The sequence below is a fragment of the Plutella xylostella genome, chromosome 10, assembly GCF_932276165.1.
Source record: "Plutella xylostella chromosome 10, ilPluXylo3.1, whole genome shotgun sequence".
Taxonomy (NCBI): Eukaryota; Metazoa; Arthropoda; class Insecta; order Lepidoptera; family Plutellidae; genus Plutella; species Plutella xylostella.
The window spans coordinates 1,263,489-1,276,075 of NC_063990.1; the positions used below are offsets into that span (position 1 = coordinate 1,263,489).

The 12,587-nt window shown below is 42.6% G+C and overlaps 2 protein-coding genes across 2 annotated transcripts; one reads left to right on the plus strand and one right to left on the minus strand.

The window, feature by feature from the left end:
- Positions 1–967: 967 nt before the first annotated feature.
- LOC105394038 lies at positions 968–7,006 on the minus strand. Its single transcript, XM_011565873.3, has 2 exons — positions 6,657–7,006; positions 968–6,534 (listed from the first exon to the last, which is right to left on the minus strand). The coding sequence occupies exon 2, from the start codon at positions 6,526–6,528 to the stop codon at positions 1,237–1,239; it is 5,292 nt and encodes a 1,763-aa protein (XP_011564175.3). The 5' UTR covers positions 6,529–6,534; positions 6,657–7,006; the 3' UTR covers positions 968–1,236.
- Positions 7,007–10,796: 3,790 nt separating this feature from the next.
- LOC105394037 (mediator of RNA polymerase II transcription subunit 19) lies at positions 10,797–12,436 on the plus strand. The gene is made up of 3 exons (XM_011565872.3): positions 10,797–11,099; positions 11,169–11,540; positions 11,702–12,436. Exons 1-3 carry the CDS (start codon positions 10,919–10,921, stop codon positions 11,860–11,862), a joined length of 714 nt encoding a protein of 237 aa, XP_011564174.1. The 5' UTR covers positions 10,797–10,918; the 3' UTR covers positions 11,863–12,436.
- The last annotated feature ends 151 nt before the right edge of the window (positions 12,437–12,587 follow it).

Genomic DNA, 12,587 nt, shown 5'->3' on the forward strand with positions numbered 1-12,587 from the left:
AGGGCGGCTAATAACATTGACTTATAAATGGTTTGTAATGATCATAATTCATTACTCAATGGCTAATAAGTTTAAGTAGGTATTTACTTACCTTGCCAGGTACTTTTGTACCCCAGAGTCGAGCCGTGAAGAACACAAACAGTGCGCTTTTCTGTGAAAACGAAGGTTAAAAATAAATACTGGATACATTATAAAGCACAATAGCTTGTAATCAGTGTAATGCCTGCAAGCAGTGAAGACTAGGAAAAGGTCCTTTGTTTGATTCCTACACAGATGAGACGTAGAAGGTTCTTATTAATTAGATTGCCTATTATCCAGACTTACCGATGGAAAATTTATTACACATTCCCTTATTGGGACACAGGGCAGTAAAATCCATTATTATTACAGTAGGTATTTTCTATCATATAAACAGAAGATTTTTGTGAGTCGCAATATTTTGATGATTTTTGCAACTGCTATATTTTCCATAGATTAGAATATTATATATTTTCGCCATAGAGCTCGAGCCATTGTTTAGCACAAAATCTTGATCAACCAAAATCCTTTTCCCGAGCATAGAAGAAGGTATACTAAGTCTATGGTTGAGACCAGCCATGCAGCCATAGGGTGTTCATTAGTATTTCATGGATACAGCTTTAATAATGCTAATATATGGCACCGGTCGGCCGCCTTTTTCATTTTGTTTCTTTATCTACACGTATTATATTTACATTAACCTGTCTCCGGCATTGTAGTAGTCTTTGCCTCTAGCTCTAGCTCGATCACTGATAAAATTTCAGTCTTTTGGAAATACAATGTTGTATGAATAACGGCTTCATACCTATGTGCGATGCCTGAGCCTGAATAATATGAATAGGAAATGTATCCTTTCAGTAACCTCGCTCTCAATTTGCATAGTTTGTGGAGTGTTGGAAAACCGGAGTAAATATACGATATGAAAAGATTTCAAATAAAAACTGCCATGTGGTATCAAAAATCGGATTTATATTTCCGCTTTGCTGTATAGGTTATTTATACAGAGTGTAACAATTTGCCAGGTTACAGCTGTGGCCATACAGCCCAATCAAGCATAACATGTACTTTATAACAATGATACATTTCTTCAGACCTAGTAACCTAAACTTATACAAACTAACTACAGAGATATACAGGTAAATCTAAATTATCTACATTCATAAGTTATATACAGATAACAATACAGAAGACTTATGTACATCTAAATTTTGAATCGACTTATCTGTAACCTGCAAAGCTTTGTTTCTTCCTACATTCGGGGCAGTACCATTTGCCTTTAGGCGGTACCATGATACCGACACACTCGAAGTGGAACCACTCGATGGCGCAGCCGTCCGCGTCGCACGCGATCATCTCCGACACCTCGTCGTAGGGACAGCGGCAGTAGCAGTACACGCTCTCGCCCTCGCGCGCCTGCCTGCCCGCAGGCCTCTGGAACGCGTAGGGCAGGCTCGAGGTGCCCGAGTTGAGGTAGGTGGGCGGCGGCGCGGGCGGCGCGGGCCAGCCGCCCTCGTCCGACGACTGCGACGAGCTGGACTCCACGGACTCCGTGTTCATGAGGATGCGCGGCGGCGCGGGGTCCGGCACCGGCGCCGCCAGCCGCAGCGACTCCGCGTGCGAGCTGTACATCTTGTGCACGAGCGTGGGAGTAGGCGTGGGCGGCTCCTTCTTGGCGCGGCTCGTGACGGGCGAGGGCAGGTCCTCCTTCCTCCACTCCAGCTTGGGCGGCTGCTGCGGCTTGAGCGCCAGCGGTGAGGCGGCGGGCGCGCCCTCCTCGTCGCTCGAGTAGCCGTAGAACTTGTTGGGCACGCGGCGGCGCTTGGAGGCGCGCTTGCGCTCGGCGGCGGAGGCGGCGGCGGCCGCGTGGCCCGTCGCGGCGGCCACCGGGGGGGTCGCGGGGGGGATTTGTACTGTGTTGGATTGCAACGATATCGTAATCTTGTTGGGTGCCAAAGGCTGCGGAGCCACTTCCGGCTCACTTGTCGTGATGAACTCTTTAGGAATGTTAATTTTAATCGCTTCATGTCTTTTACTCTTAGATCGCTTCTTCTTTTTGCTCTTTTTCTTGGAGCTGGACTTCTCCTTCTTGGGAGTGTGTTGCGGCTCCATGTCTGGCGTGTCGGCGCGCGGCGGCTCGCTGGGCGGGTCGGCGGGCGGGTCCGCGGCGGGCTGGTCGCCGGCGGGCGCGGCGGGCTCGGCACTGGGCGGCTCGAGCTGGCGGCGGTCCTGCTGCAGGGCGGCGGCGCGGCGCTGCGGCTGCGCGTCGTAGAAGTCCTCGTCCGTGTCGCTCTCGGCGGTGTCCAGGTCGCTCTCGGGCACGGGCGGCTGCGCGCGCTCCGGCAGCAGCACGGGCGTGTCGTGCGCGCCCAGCACGTCCACGTTGGAGCCGGTGCTGACGCGGCGCTTGGGCGGGCGGCCGGGGCGGCGGCGCGGCGGCGGGCGCGGGCGGTCGGGCAGGCGGCCCTCGTCGCTGGAGGAGTCGCTGGACGAGTCGCTGGAGCTGGAGGAGCAGGAGCAGGAGGAGCCGCAGCTGCACGAGGACGCGCTGGAGCTGCTGCTGCTGCTCGAGCCGCGCCGCGACCGCTTCTTCTTCTTGTCGGAGTCGAAGAGGTCGTCGCGGGCATCAGGGGGCGGCACCACGCAGTAGTCGTGGTCCGACTCGCACACGTGCTTCCGGATGGGCACGAGCGGCGGGGTCTTCTCTCGCGGCTTCGGCTCCGTTTTTGCTTGGTACTTCTTGAAGTTGTCCCAGATGTCGAGCACCTGCTGCGCGTCCGGCTTGTCCTCCTCCGCCACTTCCGGTGTCTCTTCTTTAGGCTCTGCCATGTCCACGTCTGCGCCACTCTCGACCGTGTCCGATGTCGCTGGCTTCTCCTCTTTAACTTCCGGTTTCACGTCTGGCTTCTCTTCTTTTGTTGATTGCGACAATCCGCTATCAGACTCGTCGCTGCTGTCACTTTCAGAGAGGTTTAATTCTGGCAAATTGACATCTAACAACAAAGCGTCTTTCTCTTTTTGTTTCTTCTTTCTTGCTTTTTTGGATAATTGCTCATCTTCGGCTTCAGTTTTAACATCAGTAGCGCCAGGCGCGGTTTCCTCAGTAGGCTTATCATCTACTAGGTCAATTGTAGGAATCTGTTCATTTGATGGCTCAACTTTACAATCTGTGATGGCTGGTTTCTTGTCTGTTTTCTCTTCAAGATCAACAGTGGCAAGCTTTCGCTGATGTTCCTCAAGATGTTTCATCAGTAGTTTTTTTGAAACAAACTTATCTTCACATCCTTCCTCAATACAAGCATGAGGCAACTCCCCAGAGTGAAAGCGTTTATGAACTTTCAAGCAAACAGCTCTTGTAAATTGTAGGTTACATTCCTCACAAACAAAGATTGCTGGAGGTGTACAGAAGTGATAAATGTGTGGCCATTTCTTTTGTAGACACCTCTTGCAAAGTATACTTTCTGTGCCATGTTTCCAGAATAAATGCTTGGTTATATCTGGCTTATTTCTATAGGCGATACCGCATCGATAACATAGATGGTGCAATTTATGTTTCCATACATGGTTAGATAGTCTAGACTGGTTGTGACAGAACTCTAAGCACACATCACAAGTGTTGTGAATTTTTCGGAGATGAACCATCAGCCTGAATGATGAAGGTATTGAATCTACAGTGCACAGACAGCATCTATACTTCATTTCATAGTCTGAGTCATAAGTCCCGGGACACAAATGACATAGCAGTTCACTGTAACTATAGAAATTAGATTTACACATAACACACAGTAATATAGTTTTTTGATGCATTTTACGATTATGTAAATAGAGATCTTTATGAACAGCAGTTTTGAAATAACACTGGAAACATTCAAACATGTGATCATACTGCACAGTTTCACACTTTTCCTCACTATCGTAGTAGTCCAGATTGATGAACACTGATTGCACTTGGTCGGCGTCCACCTTGAGCTTGGCCTGGATGGTCTCGGGCAGCAGCTCCTCGGCCGTGATGCTGTCCACGGTGGCCGCGAACCGGTGCTGCGCCGCCATGTGCAGCGCCAGCGCGCGGCAGTCCACCGCCACCTTGCGCACGTAGTTGCAGTATATGCAGTTATATACTGTCTGTGCAAGAAACACCTTCAGCAGCTCTTTCAGAGGATATTTATCAAGTGGCCTATCTAATTTTAACTCAAGCACTGGAATTTCATCTACAGGTGGGTCTTCCGGCAATTTTTCTACATCTATTTGCGCCTCCATGGGCTCTGTCTCCATCTCCTCGGGGACTGGGGCAGTTTCTGCTACTGGTGGTGGTTCTTCTGTTACATTATCTATCTTGGGTTCTTCTATGCTCTCAGCCGCTTGCTCCGGCTCCGGCTCTGATTGTGGCTCCTCTTTTGGTTCATTATGAATCTCAAGATTATCAGTAGGTGTGTCATCCACTGTCAGTTTGTCACTAGCATCACTATCTGAAGAATAATCACTTGATGAGTCCTTGTCTAGAAGTTCCTTAGGCACCCTCACTGTTAGCTTTGGTACCCTGTTCATTGTGTTCATGTCCTCCAATTTGTTATCATAAATTGTAGATAACATTGCTGTGTTTTCGATAGGTTTACTACTTAGCGACATACTTGATGCAGTTTCTGAATTATTATTTAGCAGCGTTTTGAGGGTGGTTTCCTGGTTATTTTCATAGAATGTGGTTTTAACAAAAGGACTGTCAGCTTTATCACATATGGTCATCTTAATGGAGGGGGTTTTTGGCGGCAAGGGGTCTGGGGGTGTTTCTCTGCTATATCTTTCATTTCTGTTTTGTAGACTATCTTTTTCATATCGTTTAGGTGGTCGCCGTGTTCTAGTTGGTGGCTTGTATGCATTATGTTGTCCCACAGTAGGATCTACAGTGGAGTTTATGATCACAGGGGAATTAGCTTTATTTAGACTAAGCTTTAATTTAATACCACAATTTTCTTTTTCTACTGTTGGATATGGTTCTGGAGTTTGTAAGATACTAGCTGGAGTTTGTAAGCTTTGATGATTATAATTTAGGCTTTCAGCATTCACAGGAGAATTACTTCTGTCTGAACCATCCATGCTGTCATCACCATTGGGCATATAACTTCTGTTTTCTTTTGGACTAGAGGCAGGTTGGTGTAATGGGCTTGATGCTGTCATGAAATCTGAGCTGTGTAGTTCTAAACTTACATCAGTATTTGCTATTATATTAGCCATATCCTTGCCTCTACTAACAGGGACCTTCGTTCTGACAGTAGTATCTAGAATGGGTTCACTAGGTTGTACTTTAGTAGATGGGGTGCTGGAGTTGAAGGTGGTCACAGTTTCAGGCTTTGGCTCATATGAAGGTCTCTTATCCAATTTGCTAATATCACTCATATTTTTCATATCTTTAATAGGTGCTAGACCATTTCCTGTTGTATCACTACATATTTTATTCTGTTTCATACTATTTATCTTGGCTGCATTTTTGCTTACAAGCACAGGCACGGGTTTGGGGATGACATTGTTGCAGTCGTGATTGAAGAAGTTGTCCTGCTCGCTGCAGATCTCGTCACATTCACAGCACATCAGGTACATTGTGCCGTTATACACACTACAGAATTCCTCCTTAGAGTTGTAGCTGAACTCCTGTACATTGTGTTTGTTTGTCAGATGAGCAGATAGTTTTTCTGCCTTTGAAAACATTCCCAAACAGAATAAACAGATGTGGCGATTGTGCACTTCCCTCATATGCAAGAACAAGTTCCAATTTTCATAATATGTTCCACAAGCTGAACAGAGATAGACTTTCCTAGTGACTCTAGATGGGCCCCCAGCGGGTGCCTCCACACTGGGCGCAGCCTCGGGGGCCATTGCAGGCTCCTTGGCTTGAGCTCTGCACACTTGTTGATGTTCCTTCAGCATAGCCAGAGTCTTAAATGACATTGAACAACATTTTCTACACTTGAACTTGACCATTGGCTGTAATCCTGCATTTTGTGGATATTCATTCATGTTATGAGCCATCTTTTTAGCCGCACTCTTTTTGAATTGGTGTAATTGGCTTTTAGGCACCAGCCTCGGTACTGGTTTGTCCTGTTCATTCTGTGGAATATAGTTTTGAGGTTGTGATGCAACATTTTGAAATTGACTACTATTGATTTTCTTTCTGTGGATTAATTTTGGAGCTCTGGGAACTGAATTTTTTGTTAGTGCACTGGTTTCACAAGGTCTGTTAACGATTGGCGCCTTTTTCTTTGTAGTTGCGTATGGCAGAGAATTATCAACAAATGGCCTCTTTCCCAGATGGATCTTGAGTGGGTTGACGCGTTTGTTGAGTGTGTCGAGTGCGGCGGGGTGGTCGGCGCGCTCGGCGGGCGCGGCTAGGGGGCTGGACGCTTCGCCTGCGAGGTCATCGTGCCCGTTGGTGGTAAATTTCGCGCTTTGCTCTTTGTAGATTCCCACTGGCGCCGGGGCTAGTTTTTCGTCATTTGCGTTGACGAAATTACCATCTTCCATAGTTTTCTGAAAATATAAAATAAAAACGTGCGTAATGTGATTGCTCAGAAACAATAGACTATCAAACAAGAGGAAATCGCGAGATTCAAACATTGGAATCAACGCTCTTTTGATGAATATCATGTTACCTCGAAAATCGTACGCCCAGTACGAATACAGCAGTAAAGACTTGTGTCCACGCATCCGTCTCGGCAGTGCACACTTTACATTGGGCTTATTGTAAGGCAGCCGCGGGCTGATCATTCCCGTAAAATGGCGTCACTTCGCAGAGCGAGGAATGCTCATATCAAATCCTTTTTTGTAGCCTCATTGCAGCACTCGCATCACTTAGTATTATCATATTAATATTTCACATGTCACTAATAACTAAAATTAATGAAATTACACCAGTTTTACTGTTTATTTCCAAACACAAAACGGAACATTATCGCATTACGAGAAGCTAATTCATTGACCATAGACTAACTGACAATTTTGTTTTAAAAATTAACTTTTTTATAGAATGGTGGCATTGGCTTGTGCGACACGTGGTTTTTGCCCATAGACAACAAAGCTAGGCATCACTGCCGTATTTTATAACTTTTCACCATCCAAATATTGCTAGTGCCCCTAGTGTAAATAGTGGGTAATGAAGAAGAAGTCTTCGGGCTTATAGTAAAGCTTTCATGAGACCGTTATTATTCTGAGGTGTTATGCCACGGCATGCCGCATACCAAGGAACCCATTGACATATATATTACTGCGTAAGGACAGGCCAAACCACTCAAGAAAATGGCACCCGCGCGTTGGCCCTAAAATAGACATTTTAGGGCCAACGCTCCTCAGTCGACAGTTGTCTGTGGCCGAGAGATGGTCTTGTGAATCTTGTCATAAATATGTATTGTGTTGTGAAAGGCTGCAAAAACCATTATACGAAGGTCAAAAAGAAACATCGAATATCGTATCATCAGTAATTACCATTAAATTAAGTAATAAACACATTATAAATTGATAATTATTTTACTACCAAACTCTACAATGGCCGCGCGCTATAACCTTGTACGGACGTCATTTTTTGTTGACTATCCTCCGAGAACAATTTCTTGTTGCACACACTTACGTTTTGGAGCGTGATTTTTAGTCCATTTGTACGGGACGATCTAAAGCCAAACCAGGAATATAAAAACCCTGTATTAAGAGCGCCACATTCGCGTTGAGGACTGCAACACTAAGTATAGTCATACCAATGTGAATTGGCCATGCTCAAATTTATAATGGTAATTTTTTTATGATTTATTTTGAAAAGAGTTTCAGTAGCTCAGTGAGAGGATATATTCTATGGGTTCTTTGGAACTTAAGTAACATGACGTGTACTAACAGTCTAACGGTTACCCCACATTTAGCAAGTAAGTACTCATTAATGGCAATTTGAAAATAGATAAATTGACTTAAAGGCATATTTGCTGAAATGGTTTTAAGTATTCAAAAGACAAGAGTAAGTGGCTTAATATTTTCCATCCTCACAGGAATTCGAAATAAAGTACATCTTAGCCTCTTACAGGTTTGCATGCAGAACTATGTAATAAGAAAGTTAAACCCATTGACTGGATAAAATATGTGTATAATCAGTCAAAATTAGAACCTAAATATTCAACCGATTTGATGTGTAGGTATTCATATGATATATTTCAGATGTCTCGGATTCACCGCCACCACCACCTTGATGAGTCGCTTTCATTCACTGCCACCAAGATTACTAATCAATTTTTCAATTTCTGTTTCAATTATTGTAATGTACCTAGTTAATAAAAAGTACAGTAATAGCTTAAAAATTTGCCAATTCATTTGCTCATACTATACTATATACCTACAAGTCATTTTGACAATAGCATCAGTTATGTTATCAAGAGAAATAAAGTCCAATCCCACGGACTTTTACTCCGCCAAATACTCGTGTATGCGGTAAATTAGTTTCCTTTCACGGCTATGGATAGATTTCGGCATTTAGAAACACAAAAAACTCACAAAAGCTATAATAAACACTACGCATTGACAGCACCACAGTTTGACAGCAATAGACAAATGACATTTTGAGTTTATGACATTTTGTGATACCAGTGCAAGAAAAAAGTTCTATTGCTTTTCCGCAATGAGCCGTTTTCCTTGACAGCTGTCAGTTGAGCTTTTGGGTAAGCCGATAGATGGCGTGAAAACGCAGTTTACCAACTGTCAAAAATTACATAGAGAGCAAAGAGTACTAAACTCAGAATAAGAACTCACTAGTTGTGATTAAATGTCGGGTGGTAGCGCGAGCCATCCTTCCGAGGCTCAGACTGCATGTGGCTTGGGATAGTGCTAAGTATTCTGTGAATAGTTCTACCCGCGCCGTCACGTAGTGTTCTTTTCTCTATGCGCGCCGTTTGAACGGGTGCTGCGTGCGAGAACTGATTTTCTATTTTTATTTATTTATTTAGGGACCATGATCCATAGTCCTTAGGCATTATTACAGTATAGCAGTCACTATCTCAAAAGAGTCACTATCTCAAGTGCACTAACTCTACAGTATCAAGGGAGGAGGAGCAGATAGCTCAACTACAACTCAATTAATACAGGAGAAACACAAGGAAACTGAGAAAACTTTAAAAGAACGGCTGTACGCACAATCGCACTGAACGCTGAAGCAACAGTGACATCGACATCATAGAGAAAATAATACTACAATTCTACCTACCTACGTCACTTTCACATTTCGTTAGCCTCACAGAATAACATATTGTGATCTGAGTGTGTTCTGAGGGTTTGAAAGTTGGTACAACCCCAGACAACGCCATCTATTTCTCCAAAAAGGAACTTTTTTTTTTTTTTAACAAACGCCTCATATGGCGAGGGTTTTTATATTCCTGGTTTGGCTATACAGGTCTACAGACCAAAACAGATTTGTCTTAAATTATTAATATGGCGCCTGCAAATAATAAAACAATGTCCGGGACGGTAAATTATTAACGCACGTACAGTTCCCCAAAATTGATAATGCACATAGAAATCTTCGTCATTGTTCGGCAACGGTCGTATTCCCGAGCGTTAGAAAACTATTATGTATTTAGAGTGGTTAAGTGCATTTTCTTCATGAAATTTTAGTAGAATTATGTAATTGGTGCTAAAAGAGATAATTGATTTATCAGTAACGAAATTTGATTCGATAATTCATAATATTCCATAATATTAAAATTTACTTCGAAAATGTTACAGTAGGTACTTTTCAAGTGTCTTACTGAAGCTGATGTAAAGATGGATGAAAGAAGGTTTGAATAACACAAGGTTTATATTATAATGAGAAATGGATTTCAAACACAGGTTTCTATTAAAATTTTTAAATCTCAGTTCAAAAGTATTTACAGCACTGATTATTTCACATTAATAAAAATGTTTACATTAAAATCTCAGTTCAAAAGTATTTACAGCGCTGATCATTCACAATAATATTACAATTACAAACTTGGTCTTTTGGGTGTGGCTTTATTGGCAAAGTGAAGTCTATCAATGTGACGTATATTTTATTCTTAAATGTGCCTCATAATATGGCATCGTCAAAAATAATTAAAGTTGAAATTAAATTCACATTTGAAAAAAATAACAAGAACGATGTGTAATTGCAGCTCTTTATAATTCCACAAAAGTAATATTGATCTTGACCTTGAGACCCTTGACTGATCGGTGACAGCCACCGATCGCCCAAATTGTTTTCGATTATGTGTCACATGATATTGACTACTATTTCTTTCGAACAAGGATCAAAATGCAAGTGCTTTGTTTAAGAAATGATTCGGGTGTTTCCGGGAATACGACAGTTTGCGAAGATTTGCATGCGCATTATTAATATGGGAGAACTGTACAAGGTTACGTCGTCAAGATAGTTGCTAGGCACTGACATAGTTCAAACAAATTATGACAGATGACAGTTATTTTGCTTGTATGAAGAAGGTTTGAGTAAAATGTTCTGAAGGGCCTATCCTTCCTTTTGAAATCATTGAAGGAACCAATAACCTTTTCCAATGATGAGTCCTCAGAATAACAAATGCCTCGCTTTCTTTAAGTGTTATACACACAAAAAAATATTTGTTATCTACTTGGAGACGCACTAGAGGCGCCGTATCAGTAAATAAAATAAATCAGGAAACGTGGCTGAGCCCTGAAAAAAATAATCATAATCGAAACGATTTTTACCGATTCCCAACACTACGGCACCTTTCGCTTTTTTCTTTCTCTTTCTTACGTATTGTTTCTTCTCTTTCTCTCGCAAAAAGCAAAACTTGTCAAAAAGCTAGATTGAGGCTGAGAGGACGTTTCTGTTTTCTAGTTATTAGCAATATTGTTTTTTTTAAGTTCAATAGTTAGATAATGTTGATTCAAAATGATGTCTGATCAGTTTAGAAAAGTAGAGCCTTATTCTCCGAAGTCCTCGCCAAGAGGCGCGAGGTCGCCAGTGGTGTCTCGGCAGGATTCGTCTGGAACCCTGAAGACCACTATATCCCTGGGCAAAAACCCTTCCATAGTGCACAGCGGGCCATTCTATTTGATGAAAGAACCTCCAGGTAAGTGTTGTTGCCCGTGTAGCAGTGCTGGTGTTGATGCACAGTGTCTGACATAGTATTTTTTTACAGGAGAATGTGAACTCACAGGCGCTACAAACTTAATGGCCTACTATGGTTTAGAACACTCCTATAGCAAATTCAATGGTAAAAAGCTGAAGGAATCACTATCATCTTTCCTACCTAATCTGCCGGGGATCTTAGACGGCCCTGGCCAAGAAGATAACAGTACTTTGGGATCAGTGATAGCAAAGAGACCGATAGGTGGCAAAGAGTTGCTGCCACTCACGAGCGCGCAGCTGGCCGGCTTCAGGCTGCACCCCGGGCCCCTACCGGAGCAGTACCGCTATGTGAGCGCCACCCCACCAAAGAGGCATAAGAGCAAGCACAAGAAACATAAGCACAAAGATGGCGCTCCACCTGGCCAGGACACTCCTATACAAGGTACTATACTAAATACTTTCTCAGATATACTACTGTATTTGCTTGGACACTTTACACCAACATTATACTGTAGATGTAGCATGTTATAGCACATTATGTGAAAGCAACAATCAAAGTTACATTGAGAACATTAATTTGATATCCCATTTTAAATATTCCAGATTCATCAAACCCAGACACCTATGAGAAGAAACATAAAAAGCAGAAGCGCCATGATGACGACAAGGAGCGCAAGAAGCGTAAAAAGGAGAAGAAAAGGAAAAAGCAGAAACACAGTCCTGAGCATGGCGGGCTCACCCCGAATCAACACCCCATACCATAGACACTTCTAGCCGTATCATAGAGCATACACAATGTGGCCAATTCTAAAGCAGCAAAACAGAACTGCTAGAACATAAAATTAGTACTGTGTGCTTTTTCTGTTTCACAAGAGCATAAAATGTTTTGTTTCTTTAAAATCTGCCTCATTATAGAGTTAAGTTTTCTAGTACAAGACCTGAGGAGAATTAGACTTATGTGAAGCAAGGTTCAGTTACCTTGTTACCTTTATGAAATGTCATCAACAAATTGACCATTCACTGCACACCATTTAGCAATGGATACTGTTGCCTGATGTTTATAAGTAATTATGAATAAACCAAATCCTTCATTATGCTGTATTCACACATTCTTCTCCTCAGGCCTGACATGCCCAATAATCAGTAGTTCATAAATATTGCGTAAGTATTAGTAAATATTATGATAGTTAATACTTGCGTTGATTTTTACTTGCAATGGCGTATTCAGTAACACTTTGAGTAGCTTCACCGTTAAATTCCTGTGTAAATATATCAATAGATCCTTACCCATTATCTCTTACCTCTTAAATATTCTGAAAGTAATAAATTGTTCAAACTAAATTTTTTATTTCATTTTAAACTTGCGTTTTCACGATTGGGGTGGTGTAGTACAAAGAAACAAGTTTGTATTTTGTCAGAGCGAAATTTATTTAAAGTATCCAAATTTATATATTATTAAGTCAGTTTCATTTCGCTTCATATAAAAAGA